The sequence below is a fragment of the Oncorhynchus gorbuscha genome, linkage group LG04, assembly GCF_021184085.1.
Source record: "Oncorhynchus gorbuscha isolate QuinsamMale2020 ecotype Even-year linkage group LG04, OgorEven_v1.0, whole genome shotgun sequence".
In the NCBI taxonomy this organism is placed as follows: Eukaryota; Metazoa; Chordata; class Actinopteri; order Salmoniformes; family Salmonidae; genus Oncorhynchus; species Oncorhynchus gorbuscha.
In genome coordinates this window covers 21,813,117-21,828,495 of record NC_060176.1, presented here as the reverse complement: position 1 = coordinate 21,828,495, position 15,379 = coordinate 21,813,117, and the positions used below count along the sequence as shown (strand labels likewise).

Genomic DNA, 15,379 nt, shown 5'->3' with positions numbered 1-15,379 from the left:
TCTCAGTGCCACTCACTCTAATCCTCTACACGTGCCTGTGGATCAACAGGTGGTCTGAATGGATCCCTGAATTACATCCTTTTCACCGTTCATCACACTGTAGCAAAACACCCCTGATTGTTCTCTTTCCAATGTTATTGCATGTACATGCTTTCTATTTTGAAAACCATTTTATCGTCAATGACGTTACCCTATACACGGGTAACCACAGTGAGAGTGTCGGGTCTAACGTCACCGTGACGACTCAAATAGAAAAAGTGGCCTAATTTGGTACTTTCATTTAGCTGTCTGGTAGTGGTTCCTGCAGAGAGGTTAATGTTTCCTGGGTCCTGCATCCTACAGCATGGTGCGAGCCTACAATGTCATAGCGTTGGGTCACCATGTCGCTACTACAGTGACTACACCTACAGTATTGTCATGGTAATATACACAACAATTTCCACTGCTGGACTGGTTACTAAAATATCTGATGGTATAAGAGGCTGGTTTGAGTGTGTGTTGATCTTTCTGTTTGTCAAGATAAAATACAAATGTGTTAGTGAAAAAACAGAAGATAGTATATCTGGATGATGAGGCAGACCATTGATGGGGGTGAGTTTCCAGTTGCCGCGCACAGTGGCGTCACTGCGGAGGGAGAAGTTGAGCCTGCCACCGTGCTGGGGACCATCACTGTCCCGGGATGCCAGCACCAAGGCCTGGTCCTCCCAGCGTGGGGTACATAGGTACTTCCAGGAGTAGTCTCCCACCAACACCGGACTGTTGTCATTCACATCCAGGATATGGACAGTGACCAGTGTTGAAGCTGACAGAGAAGAGTTCCCTGGGAGGCAAATAGTAGAGTTTTAATAAACATTAGTACCCACTGAATCATTGGTAACAACAGTCCTCGTGTTGTACCGTATTGGGTGCTGCTGGCCTTGCTTTGACAAGCACAGAGGGACATTAAAAGCATATTTTTAAACGTTTCTGATACCTGTACACTTCGATCCAACCAACATAATACATGATCTCCTCCACCAATTAATGCCACTGCCCTCTCTAACCTCTACAGGTGTGGATTCAAGATGTGAGTCAGAGCCCCCATTCTGTGGGTTATGGACCAGTCTGAATAGATTTTCCACTAGATGTGATAAGTGCCTGCGAGGGATAAGGGCAGCGGGTAATTGGAGAGGTGCCGTGTGCTGCTCTCGGACCCTGCAAGTCTGTCTTCTGTTCTGAGTCGTGCTTAACTAGTGTGGGGGAGGATTGGATTGGAGTTTTCTATACAACATACACCCCCTCCTCACTTCCCACTCTACACCCACCAGCTAACTAGCTACACACTGGCTGTCACTTCGCATGACTCACTCCCTGCTTATTACATTGACAGTGAATACTGTGTGGTCTTGAATTCTCAATGTAAGTATTGCTTTAGCCTTGCATTATTACATTTAAAACCCCCTGGGGCAAACACAAGGTCGAGGTCTAAGTTCCCCTGGACCCTCTGTCTGGAAAGATATAGAAGTAGATATTATTCTCAGAAAACCATCTCACGTCCATCTTCAGCCATGACCTCCATGGTGTAGGTGCTGTTTTCTTCTCTGTCCAAGGCCTGGACAGTCTTCAGCTCACCTGAGTACTTCCCAATGGAGAAATACCTCTTTGTGTCTCCTCTGAGCGAGTATCTGAACAAAAACAAAATGGGGTGGGATAACACAATGATCCATGCCTTTAAACTGTGAATTAATGTTTATTTTTATATTATTTCCGATTAACGATGTTTCACCTAATTGGGTGTGAGTCTGGGTCATATCCACGAATAGTGGCAATAACCCGTCCTGGCTCCTCCCCCTCTCTGACGGTGACCTCGTAGTGGCTCTGGGACAGGATGGGGCCCTCGTTGATATCGTCCACATAGATGGAGACGGTTGCCGTGGACGCTGGGCCATACCTCCCTCGTACCAGGGCCACTGGGTTTTGAGCACTAAGGACCAGGATGTACTCGCTCTCCCGCTCAAAGTCCAGCACCTGCATGCATACAGGTTGCCATGGAAATGCTGCTCATATGGAAGGGCATGCACTTACATACATGTAGTGTTCGAATAGTTGTGAAACATGGGAACATAGTGTTGTACAGTGCAAGAATGAACACCAGGAAAATAATCATGGGAGGGATTTACTAACATTTCCCAGAAAATAGCAGACATAATCTAAAGAGCATAAAAGCAGTCAGTGAATGTGTTGTGAATGTGCCATTTCAGCACTCCATGAGACGCACAGGCTGCTCATTTAGACTGAGCAACACATCGAACCGCCCCCTCCAACAGAGGCATGGGATTGTATTACGCTCATGGAGCAAACACAGGAGGTCAGAAAGAGCCTGTATATGTCTGCTGGGAATCGACGTGTTCCACAGATTTACAGGCTGATCCTACTGGAAAGGAGAGGGTTGTGGAACACTGCACAGTGACTCTAAACAAGGCCTCTATAATACCGTCACCTGCATAATACCGTCAGACAAGCTGATTTACCGGCAGAGAGGAGTTTTATTTCCACTGTAAAACAAACTGGAATGACAGGGACGGCCATTTGATTCACGTGACACTTGACAGGAATCCTGCTTGTGACAGAGAATCCCGTTAGTGGACAGCCGTTGCTATGCTTACTCTGTGAGTTCACAGCCCGTGATTGTATCCCCTGTGTTGTCTACGTTCGGGTGAAATGAAGTGATTGCTGTTGCTAATAGCATGTCGCCTGGCCCAAATAGCTACCTCTGTTGCTAGAGAGAAAACACAGATGTTGTTCAGTGTTGGAGTGACTAATGGTGTTGACTGGAAGTGAAGTGCAGGTTTGTATCAGGCAACAACCAGAAGAATCCAACCACCCCTCAGCTGCTGTTGCTGGCCTTAAGTTGCTGTGTGGAGGGCGGCCCACTGGGTTAAATGGGGACACTTGAAGCATGAGAGTCTCCAGCTCAATGAGTTTAAAAAGAAGGAGACGATTACTTGTGATCCCCTCTTTCATAGCAAGATCATAATAAGGTCAAAGCATTAGTCCAGTGTGTGTGTGTGTGTGTGTGTGTGTGTGTGTGTGTGCGTGTGTGTGTGTATGGTATGTGTGTGTGTGTGTTCATTTGTAATTTCTATTCTTCCCCCTGAAAATGATTGAATCAGCTATGTGCACCTGCCACCCAGCTCAAGGCGACTGATCACACACTTTTTTGTACGCCATCCTCTCTCATTCACTATTCATGACGGCAGGTACTGCATGTATGCGCGTAGGAGACATTGCAACAGAACACATGCTTGACATGGGTCTGGTAAAAGGCCTGGAGTTTTTCCTGATTCGGTCACATGGATTAGCACGATATACCCAACCTCAGACACATCCGCCTACAGCACAGCAGGAGCTGAATATTCTCATTGCTATTATCCTCACGCTCTCACAACAACTGTTGCACAGCACCAGAGAGACAGATTAGCTAGTGTTCAGTTAGCGGTGCCCTTGCCTATGTGGTTTATAGTGAGTAAACTGTAATTGCTTTCTACAGACTAATGGCACTATGTAATTATTCCATTAGACTTTGTGCAAGCTGCTGTTATTGAGACCCTCTGGGTTGTCTCAGTCCCGCCACAAGATCACATATTAGTGAGCATGCTCGGATGTGCTAACAAGCTATTTTAGCTTGTTAAAGGACGGTCATTGGCTGGCTTTAAGTCTGTAACTGCTGCACTAAGAATACACTGTATGTGGTGCTTCAAAATGAGCTACAGTAGGCCTATGTCAGAGCCTTATACAGCATGTCCTTACTGTATGGCAGGGTTCATCAGAGACAATGCAAAGGGGATGTGCTCCAGTCCTGTATTAGTTTAGACAATACCGGAGGCAACACCTGTTTTACCTCTGCGGAATATAGGTAACATTCCTCTACTCCCACAGAGAGGTAGAAGGTAGTTGCCCTGCTTCCAGAGAATGGGGACACAAACAATGACACACACTCCCTCTTTGTCTCCAAAGCACTCCTGTCCAGGCCAGGGGAGATAGCTGAGGCAGGGCGGTGCTGGGGCGGGGCTGGGAGGGTGGAGGGGATTACAGGAGACCAGGGACGAGCCAGAGACAAAATGTGACAACTATTGAAAAGGACTTTATAAAATAAATGTATTGATTTTTTTAAAATGTATTATTTAGATTTATTGATTTAGTTTGAATTTGCCCCAGGGATGGGCTCAGATTATTTTGGGATAAACTATTGTTTTTGTCATGGCTTATTTTTGGGACACGTGTCATTGAAATACCCATGTGTGTGTGTGTGTGTGTGTGTGTGTGTGTGTGTGTGTGTGTGTGTGTGTGTGTGTGTGTGTGTGTGTGTGTGTGTGTGTGTGTGTGTGTGTGTGTGTGTGTGTGTGTGTGTGTGTGTGTGTGTGTGTGTGTGTGTGTGTGTGTGTGTGTGTGTGTGTGTGTGTGTGTGTGTGTGTGTGTGTGTGTGTGTGTGTGTATATATGAAGAGACATAGAAAGTGATATGCAAAGCAAGATTCAATATGCATGTATCTTTTCCTTATGGTTACTTAACGAAATGCATAATTATTAGAATCAATATTGCATATTTCTATGAAGATATTATTACCATGTTAAGATCATGTTAAAATGCATCCTATTCATCAACGTCTAGGGCTCTTTGGGTTGTGTCTTATTTGTGAATGAACAAGAGAGAATAGAGACTGTTGAATGAAGGAGATTGCCGTACCTTGGAGAGGATGAGTGAAACTTCATTGGTCTGCTTGTCTGTGACCAGCATGAACACCTCCTCCTCGTTGCCAGACTCCAGCCTGTAATTCACCTGCCAGCTGTCTCCTCCCCTCTCATCAGCATCCCACGCTGACACCGCTGTTACCGTGGCTCCCAAAGGAGCATCCTCTGCCAGGTGGAAGGGGCCATACTAAGAGAGAAGGGGAGAAGGGAGAGAGAAAGGTGAGAGGAGAAAGGGAGCGAGGAGGGGGGATGAGGACAGGGAGAAGGAAAAGATCATGAAGCATGGGCTACTACATCTGCATAGCTTTCTTTTGGGCTCCCGAGTGGTGCAATGGTCTAAGGCACTGCATCTCAGTGCTAGAGGCGTCACTACAGCTGCTGGTTCGATTCCAGGCTGTATCACAACCGGCCGTGATTGGGAGTCCCATAGGACGGCGCACAATTGGCCCAGTGTAGGCTGTCATTGTAAATAAGAATTTGTTCTTAACTGACTTGCCTAATTAAATAAAGGTAAAATAAAAAATAAAACAATTATCTCTGGGGTTTTAGGCTGGTTATCTGTAAAGCACGGTGTGACAACTATTGAAAAGGACTTTATAAAATAAATGTGATTGATTTTTAAAAATGTATTATTTAGTATTATATTGATTTAGTTTGGAATTTGCACTTTTAGGACGACTCCATTGGTTCCGTTGTTCCAGGATAACTAGCTAACTATATCAAGTGCATTTCAAATATTTGAAAATATTTGACATAATCTAGGTTATGTATTTGACCCAGGTCTGGTGTGTGTATGCAGGCATGTCCCCTGTGGCCCTGTGTTGTTGACCTTCATTCACACACCTCCTATCTCTCTGCTTGGGAGTCCTTTAATCAGCCACTCACTATGGCCCTCCACTGAAATGACTGTGTCTCTGATCTGCCTGCCCGGGCTAGAGGGTCGCTGATACCATGGGTCTCACCACTCACCTGCCAGCTCCCTACAAACCCGATCACATGTTGCTGGAAAAAGCAGGGGCACTCTGGCGTGACCCACTCAAGAGCTTTTTCCACCTCTGTGTGTGTGTGTGTGTGTGTGTGTGTGTGTGTGTGTGTGTGTGTGTGTGTGTGTGTGTGTGTGTGTGTGTGTGTGTGTGTGTGTGTGTGTGTGTGTGTGTGTGTGTGTGTGTGTGTGTGTGTGTGTGTGTGTGTGTGTGTGTGTGTGTGTGTGTGCCAGAGTGAGAGAATATGAGCCTGAGGCTGGCATCGGCTCAAAAAATGATCGACAGCATTGTTGAGGTGCATAGAGAATCCATAATGAGAATGGCTGTAAATCTTTTGGCATGGATTGAACCCAATGAGGAACAAACTGGGTGACACTGGAATAACTCTAGAATAGGAATATGTCTCCTGTATCTTATCAGTACCTTCTCTCACTCCGAGAGCATCTAAACATAACAAGCACAGTTAGGGTTTACATTGACTTAGTCTAGCACCAGTGAGGACAACAACAGCTTTGTGCTTCATTGTCACATGTCCCCATTTTAAGATGGCGATTTGCTCCCACATCTTTCACAACTATCCTGTCTCCTGCATTATTCAGGAGGTGTGGGTGTAGACTGTTTTCCATTCTGGAACAGTATGTGAGAAAATGGTCTATCTTTGGCCCGTATACTGCATACCTTGAGGCCAGCGCTAATCCAATGTTGTCTCATTGTGACCTAAGCGGTGACTTCATTATTCATGAGGATCGACTATGGAAAAGACCGCTGGAAACACTGACTGTCCCCAAAGATGCTCTCATAGATCAAAAATAGTGTTTATGTTAAGACTAAGGTCCCTTTCAGGGACACTCCCCCCGGACCAGAGGAGATGACGACACTGTGCGGCTAATGCGATTTCTCATGAGTCACTTCTAAGGGCTTTATATTGACAAATTCCAGAACAACGACGCAGTTCATTTCTGTACTAGAAGGGATGCATTTTTTTTTCACTTTTAACCAAGTATTTCATATTTAATCTAGAACTGCTTTTTTAGACCAGTGAGCTCAGACATAATAGTAAATATTGCTCAGTGCGATGATTTTTCTATAAAGATGTGAAATGTTTCCGACTGCTGTATGTGTCAGGGACATCATTTAGAGCTGTCTTATGGCGACGCTGGGGATTTGCCTTATTCTATAAATAAAGGATTCTCACAGGCCTCATCTGAGGCTTATTCAGATGAACTCAGAGAACATTGTCCATTTGGAGCACAATGAGAAATAAACCCTACAATAATACGGTTCCATCTCCACAGATGTAGCATATTAATTTGATCACCCTGTTGTAGGAGAACTTTCCAGCAATGCAGGAAATGTCAAACGTGTCGTGTATTTGAGGTTTGAAAATGCTTCTGAAGTTTGTCATTTCCTCTTTGAAATTTCAGACTTGATTCTCCCTTACGGAAAAATTGTCCATTAATTATAATCCACATAATAATTCACATTTTCTGTTGCTGAAGGATTACTTTCCTGCTGTAGCAAACTGACTCAAATGAAGGTCCTACATTTGTATAAGCCTGAGATTAAAGCTTGGATCCCCCTCAAAGCACTCCATCTCGCTCCCCTCTGGGAAATCAAATCAGTGACCTGGAGGGAGAGTTCACACAGCAGCCATCCAACAGAAGAGAAACATCTAATATACTGTATAAGAGAGAGATTATCAATGAGTGCCCTGAATCACGCCTATCCCCCAAACCCAAAATCACACTGTCAGTCCCCTCTTCAGCCTGTGTAAAGGTACCTCGTGTGGAGTGAAGACGGGTGGGTTGTTGTTTTCGTCCTGCACTGTCACAACCACAGTACAGGAGCTGTTTAAGCCTGCAAATGAAATCATCATCAGAGAGAGATAGGCTCCATTAGTGAGTCACTTCGTTTGGCATGCCTCTTTCATACTGAAGCCCTCAGTCTTAATCATGATCATCAGTCACTGTAGTGTCATATTTAAACAATATTCTCCTCAAAGGAAGCAGAGGGAAAACCTCCAACGTTACTGCTAATCTAAAACTAATTTACCCTACCACTGCACCCGTGTCTACATATCACAATAGGTTACTACTATAGAGTATCTCTGGATCATCTTTACATTGTACTATGTATACATTATCTTTGTGGAAGTAATCCCTCACCCCTCTCCCTAACACCACAGAACCACATTGCCATGCAGTACTGTTGGTCACCTTTAGCGTCCTCGGCAGTGATGGTCAGTGTGTACTGTGGGGCGGCTCCCTCCAGGTTGTCTGCCTGCACTGAGATGACCCCAGAGTCACGGTCCACCCTGAACAAGGCACGAGGGCTCTCTGGGATCTGGCCAACCAGCCGGTAGAAGATCCTCACGTTATCTGTTTTCGGATCATCGTTGTCGGCTGCTTGAACTGTGAGGATTTCCGTCCCTGGGAAAAGTGCAAAGTCCTCACAGATTAGTGTGTGGGCAAAAACAAATTTTCTTTGAGTGAGAAACACAGAATCCTATTTTGAGCGTACTGATGAATTTCTCCATGGTTTTTTATTTTGGAGTATTTAGTTTCAAGCGTAAACAAAAGGCCTTTGCGATCCAGTATGTTCCAGAGTTGTCTGTAGGTGTGTTAAAAGAGTGTCCTGAGGGTTGTGCCTCACCCCGTGGGGCGAGCTCCTTGACCACGGTGTGGTACTGTGTGGTAGGGAACGTGGGCCTGTTGTCGTTGGCATCGCCCACCATCACCCTCAGCTCCACAGGCTTGGCGATCTCCCTGCCATCCGGACGCTCCACCACGATGCTGATCTGGAACTAACAGACAGAGGCACATGGGGTCATGTGCTTTTACAAAGTGTCCAGATCAAATCTCCCTGCCTGGACACACAGTGAGACCACAGACAGACACACTGGAATAACACAAAGTGCCAGCTCTCAGCCAGCCAGGAAAGATCTTCATGTTCTGTATTGAAAATGGCACAATTACACACTTGAACCATAGTCTGAGATGAAGCCACAACAATTTTGTATTCATTATATATTGAGCTTTCTTAGAATAGATGGCGGGTTGGAGGTATGTGGGGTGTATATGTGAGAATGAAATAAGTTGTTGCTTTTTTAGAGTGCAGATTGCTCACCCCCTTCCCCCTTTCACTCTGACCTGTCTTTAGAAGATGAAGCCATTAGGTTAACGATAGGCAGTGACAGTGCCAACACTCAGCGTGTCCATTCATTCCTTGACTGCTACTCAGCTCACAGAACTGAGGCATTTTGCTTGTATAGCGCCTTCTTTGACACATCCAGAGATGATTCATCATCTCTGCGCCCTATACGGGCACGCAACTCTGTCGACACCAAGCGAGAGGTACTGTACATGTGCATGCATCCCCTTCCTCCTCTCCTCCCTCTTCCCTCCATCAGCTGTAAGGGTCACATGTCACTGACATATGAGTCTCAGTCAGTCAGCGGGGAACCATCTCAATCAGGGAACCTGGACTGCCTCACTCGTGTTGTGTGAGGAGGTGGATCGATAGGCTGTGACTCAGTGTGATGCATGATGGAACATGACAACTCCATCATGATAGGTGACAGTCACTGCCAGGTAGGGAGAGAGGAGAAGGAGGGAAGAGGGTGTGTGTCTAGCTTTATAATTACTGTACTATAGGTATAGTTCAGACAGAATAGACTCTGAGGGCTTTCTGTAGAAACAGCACATCCAACACAGTGATGTATTTTTCCTTGTGTCAGACCAGTGAGCAGTAAGGTCTCTGGCCAGACACGCTGCTTGCTACTCTGCAGAATGAACCCAAAGTCAACCTGTGCCAAAAAGTGATGTTTATCTAATCCTGTACAGCTTTGGAGCTTAGCTTCTTGGCAAACTGCAGAGGAGGAAAAAAGACACGTTGGGATTTGAATCATGACACTCCTTTTCTTGTTTACCCCAATTTTCCTCTGTCCTTACAGTGTAATGTTGTACATCACATGACATGAATATGCGTTCGCGGCCCTAACAAGTCCTTACTATATGACATAGACAGGAGGTACGATACAATAGGAATGAAAAATGTGTGGTCACTCACCTGGTCCTGAGTCTCTCTGTCTAGTGGGGCGTTGAGAGAGATGACTCCCTCTCTGCTGACAGTGAACAGCATCTCTGGGAATTCCCCCTCCAGGCTATACTCTACCAGACCTCCACTCCACTTCACCTAGACACAGTATAGGGAAGCAAGGAAAGCACAGAACAGCTCATAAACTGAACATGGTCAATTCAACGTTCTCTCTGAACTGTGGGATTGTAGGATTGATCCCCCTCTTCCGCTGTTCCCACTCTCTGTCTCTCTCATGTACCTAGGCTTTACTAGAAAGGGAATCCTGACCTTTAGTAAAAACCTGTGAGGTGTTTAACCTGTTATGATACAATGCTGTGTCAATGTACAGGAAGTGATGAGGACCAGAGACCTCTTCCAAAACAAAAGCTCATACATGTTGGATGGAGAGCTTCCACTGATTTAAACCACAGGGCCGGACAGGGTAGGATTGGCTCAGAGGACCCCATGAAACAGCACCCAAGAAGGAGAGGTCGCCGGCAGAGACACAGGGGGCATGTGCATCTCCTCAACACACTGTCACACTCCACTCCATTGTTTTGGAGCTGGCTCCCCAAACACTGAGGCTGTGTATACACAAGCCCCTCTTCTCACGACTGCTGTCCTCCCAGTGTCATGGTATTGCAGGGCCTTAGTGCTTTGAAGAGATGTAGTATATAACAATGTTATTAATGACTTGGTTGTTCTAAAAATGGATATGAGTAGAATACACTGTAGCTGATGTAATGTTTTGCTTTCTGTGCTTTTTTTAACAGCTTGCAGTGCACGCTCTGTCTTCTCTGTCACCTTGTGAATAAGCAGTCTTAAAGGGCAATTCCGACACTTTTCAACCTCATATTCATTATCTCCAGCATCATACTGGTGTCTACATATGTGAAAACGGCGTGTTTCTATGATCTGTGGTTAAAAAGATAAAAAAGAAAAGTCCTCAAAATGTATCTGTGACATCAGTGATTTTCAAAACCTGCAACGAGTTTCTAGCCAGAGGGAAGGTCTTTTCTTTCTCCTTGCGTCACCAATAAATTCTCACAGTGTTTGAAAATCACCATTTTTAAAATGTTTTCCCTTTTGATGATGTCATCGGGTAGAACTTTGAAACTTTGTATATTTTTCTTCAAAACTTTGAAATGCGCCGTTTTCACATTTGTAGACCCTGCTATTGTGCTGGAGATAATGAAAATGAGGTTGAAAAGTGGGGTAATTGCCCGTTAAGTGCATAACTACTGTATTTCTAATAGACAAATCTGACTTCGATGTATACAATGTGGAATTCTCCTGCCTTGATTTAGCCTAATCGTTATTTTGGAAAAAGACCAAAAATGACCAAAGAGGAGCAATGCTTCTTGAGATCAACAACCAAAGTGCAGCTGTATCAATATCAATGACTGAAGGAAAATATTTTAAAAGTAAAATGCACAATAGTGTCATGTTTTGTCATATATTGTCATGTCTTGTCCCTGTGCTTTCTCTTCTATTCGTTTCCCCCTGCTGGTCTTATTAGGTTTCTTTCCCTCTCTCTTTCCCTCTCTCTCTCTATCGTTCCGTTCCTGCTCCCAGCTGTTCCTCATTCTCCTAACGACCTCGTTTACTCTTCCACACCTGTCCCCTATTTTGCCCTCTGATTAAGTCTCTATTTCTCTCTTCGTTTCTGCTTCTGTCCTTGTCGGATCCTTGTTTGCTGTGCTGTGTTCTTGTTCCGTCCTGTCGTGTTTTTGCCTTCATCAGATGCTGCGTGTGAGCAGGTGTCTCTATCAGCTACGGCCTGCGCCTACCCGAAGCGACCTGCAGTCTGTGGCCGCTTATCCTGTTATTCCCCTCTACAGACTAGAGGATTTCTGTTATTCCCCGTTTGGACATTTCCTGTTAAGGATTCAGGATTTGTTATTTTCTGTTTGGACTTGAATAAACTCTGTTTCTGTTAAGTCGCTTTTGGGTCCTCACTCACCTGCATAACAGATAGAAGAGAAACCCATCAGCATAACGCTTTATGTGTCTCACAACATTTTACTGAGTAGAAACACGACTTTCCATGCTGCTGATAGTAAAGGGCTCACAGCCATACTCAGTCTTTCAACATGACCCCCCCATCTGCTTGGTAACAGCACAGCTATGAGTCCTACCGCCTACATACACATGGTGGTAAATGCAGAGTGGGTGGAGAGAGGCTTTTCCCATCATGTAGGCATCGTCACCAGTGGTGGATTCTACACTGTTAACCCTTTACATGGACATGCAGATGTGGAGTTATGTGCTGCCCCGACAACTATAATTATAATATAGTAATAGCATCTCTCTCTCTCTCTCTCTCTCTCTCTCTCTCTCTCTCTCTCTCTCTCTCTCTCTCTCTCTCTCTCTCTCTCTCTCTCTCTCTCTCTCTCTCTCTCTCTCTCTCTCTCTCTCTCTCTCTCTCTCTCACAAACACACATAGACACACACATTTATGTTTTCCGGCAGAGATTAGGAGGATTTGCTTGAGATTTTGCCTGACCACATTTGGATGGATTTTATTTTATGTTGGTAAATTGGCATTGAAAATGTGAAAAAATATCAAATCTGCCCATGTTTTGAGTCCACACGTTTTCAGTGGGCGGATGGCACTGGCGTGAGTGAGAGGAGGAGGAGAGGGAGAAGAGGAGGAGGAGGGGAGTTACTGTGGCGACACCCACAGACCACACTGAAATGTAGAAATACACATATTTGCAGCAAATCATGACTTTATGTTCTCAAGTTTGCTTAAGGTCTCGAGTTTGCATTTCTGACCATGTTCCATTGTTGTAAGCACCTATATATAGAAAACAGACAATTGTTCCATTGTTGTAAGCACCTATATATAGAAAACAGACTATTGTTCCATTGTTGTAAGCACCTATATATAGAAAACAGACTATTGTTCCAGTGTTATAAGCACCTATATATAGAACACAGACTATTGTTCCAGTGTTATAAGCACCTATATAGAAAACAGACTATTGTTCCATTGTTGTAAGCACCTATATATAGAACAGACTATTGTTCCATTGTTGTAAGCACCTATATATAGAACAGACTATTGTTCCATTGTTGTAAGCACCTATATATAGAAAACAGACAATTGTTCCATTGTTGTAAGCACCTATATATAGAAAACAGACAATTGTTCCATTGTTGTAAGCACCTATATATAGAAAACAGACAATTGTTCCATTGTTGTAAGCACCTATATATAGACAACAGACTATTGTTCCATTTTTGTAAGCACCTATATATAGAAAACAGACAATTGTTCCATTGTTGTAAGCACCTATATATAGAAAACAGACTATTGTTCCATTTTTGTAAGCACCTATATATAGAAAACAGACTATTGTTCCATTGTTGTAAGCACCTATATATAGAACACAGACAATTGTTCCATTTTTGTAAGCACCTATATATAGAAAACAGACTATTGTTCCATTGTTGTAAGCACCTATATATAGAAAACAGACTATTGTTCCAGTGTTATAAGCACCTATATATAGAACACAGACTATTGTTCCAGTGTTATAAGCACCTATATATAGAACAGACTATTGTTCCATTGTTGTAAGCACCTATATATATAGAACATACTATTGTTCCATTGTTGTAAGCACCTATATATAGAAAACAGACTATTGTTCCATTGTTGTAAGCACCTATATATATAGAACACAGACTATTGTTCCATTGTTGTAAGCACCTATATATAGAAAACAGACTATTGTTCCATTTTTGTAAGCACCTATATATAGAAAACAGACTATTGTTCCATTGTTGTAAGCACCTATATATAGAACACAGACAATTGTTCCATTTTTGTAAGCACCTATATATAGAAAACAGACTATTGTTCCATTGTTGTAAGCACCTATATATAGAAAACAGACTATTGTTCCAGTGTTATAAGCACCTATATATAGAACACAGACTATTGTTCCAGTGTTATAAGCACCTATATATAGAACAGACTATTGTTCCATTGTTGTAAGCACCTATATATATAGAACACAGACTATTGTTCCATTGTTGTAAGCACCTATATATAGAACAGACTATTGTTCCATTGTTGTAAGCACCTATATATAGAACAGACTATTGTTCCATTGTTGTAAGCACCTATATATAGAACAGACTATTGTTCCATTGTTGTAAGCACCTATATATAGAACAGACTATTGTTCCAGTGTTGTAAGCACATATATATAGAAAACAGACTATTGTTCCATTGTTGTAAGCACCTATATATAGAACAGACTATTGTTCCATTGTTGTAAGCACCTATATATAGAAAACAGACTATTGTTCCATTGTTGTAAGCACCTATATATAGAACACAGACTATTGTTCCATTGTTGTAAGCACCTATATATAGAACAGACTATTGTTCCATTGTTGTAAGCACCTATATATAGAACACAGACTATTGTTCCATTGTTGTAAGCACCTATATATAGAAAACACACTATTGTTCCATTGTTGTAAGCACCTATATATAGAACAGACTATTGTTCCATTGTTGTAAGCACCTATATATAGAACACAGACTATTGTTCCATTGTTGTAAGCACCTATATATAGAACACAGACTATTGTTCCATTGTTGTAAGCACCTATATATAGAACACAGACTATTGTTCCATTGTTGTAAGCACCTATATATAGAACAGACTATTGTTCCATTGTTGTAAGCACCTATATATAGAAAACAGACTATTGTTCCATTGTTGTAAGCACCTATATATAGAACACAGACTATTGTTCCATTGTTGTAAGCACCTATATATAGAAAACACACTATTGTTCCATTGTTGTAAGCACCTATATATAGAAAACAGACTATTGTTCCATTGTTGTAAGCACCTATATATAGAAAACAGACTATTGTTCCAGTGTTATAAGCACCTATATATAGAACACAGACTATTGTTCCAGTGTTATAAGCACCTATATAGAAAACAGACTATTGTTCCATTGTTGTAAGCACCTATATATAGAAAACAGACTATTGTTTTCCAGACTAATAAATGTTGGTAGAGATGGAGAGAAGATCCATACTACTGAGTAGTTACAGAACGTCCTGTTTTCCTCTTTCTGATAATGTCAGATGTTTCCAGTTATTTACACAGCTTTAGTGATTTGGTGCTGATGCAAGCACTGGGCCGTGGCTGATATTATAAATGTTGAATAACAAGCTAAAGGTCAGACTGTAAAGAAGACCAGGTGCAGATACAGAGACACTGGCCCCGCACAGAGCACAGAGACTATTCAATCACAACCGCTAAGTCAGAAACAAAGTGTGAGGTTTGATTGAACAATCTTTGACATTATAGACACACACACACACAGACACACACACACACACACACACCAACAGCGGGAACAGAACCTCAGGCTGCAGTGACTCAGGCAGGGGAAAGCCTAGGGGTATGAATGACATTAATAATGCACACCTTGGTCTCTTATACAAGGAAACCCCAAAGGTGGGGGGGGGGGGTTCACCCATTCCATTCCATTATTAAATTTGACAAAGAACAGTCAAATAAAATAGTGGATGAAAGTTCACAGTGTTTG

At 43.0% G+C, this 15,379-nt stretch overlaps 1 protein-coding gene across 3 annotated transcripts in view; it reads right to left on the bottom strand.

Moving 5' to 3' along the window:
- LOC124033151 (cadherin-17-like) overlaps positions 1–15,379 on the bottom strand; it is a 38,159-nt gene that overhangs the window by 11,553 nt on the left and 11,227 nt on the right. For 2 of the 3 annotated variants that reach the window (XM_046345108.1, XM_046345109.1), the window contains 8 exons: positions 9,782–9,907; positions 8,366–8,516; positions 7,930–8,142; positions 7,494–7,570; positions 4,726–4,917; positions 1,766–2,007; positions 1,534–1,664; positions 581–820 (listed from right to left, as the gene is read on the bottom strand). In XM_046345108.1, coding sequence (XP_046201064.1) covers positions 581–820; positions 1,534–1,664; positions 1,766–2,007; positions 4,726–4,917; positions 7,494–7,570; positions 7,930–8,142; positions 8,366–8,516; positions 9,782–9,907 — 1,372 coding nt within the window. The remainder of the gene's footprint in view (positions 1–580; positions 821–1,533; positions 1,665–1,765; positions 2,008–4,725; positions 4,918–7,493; positions 7,571–7,929; positions 8,143–8,365; positions 8,517–9,781; positions 9,908–15,379) is intronic. The other variant, XM_046345110.1, reaches the window with a different exon arrangement.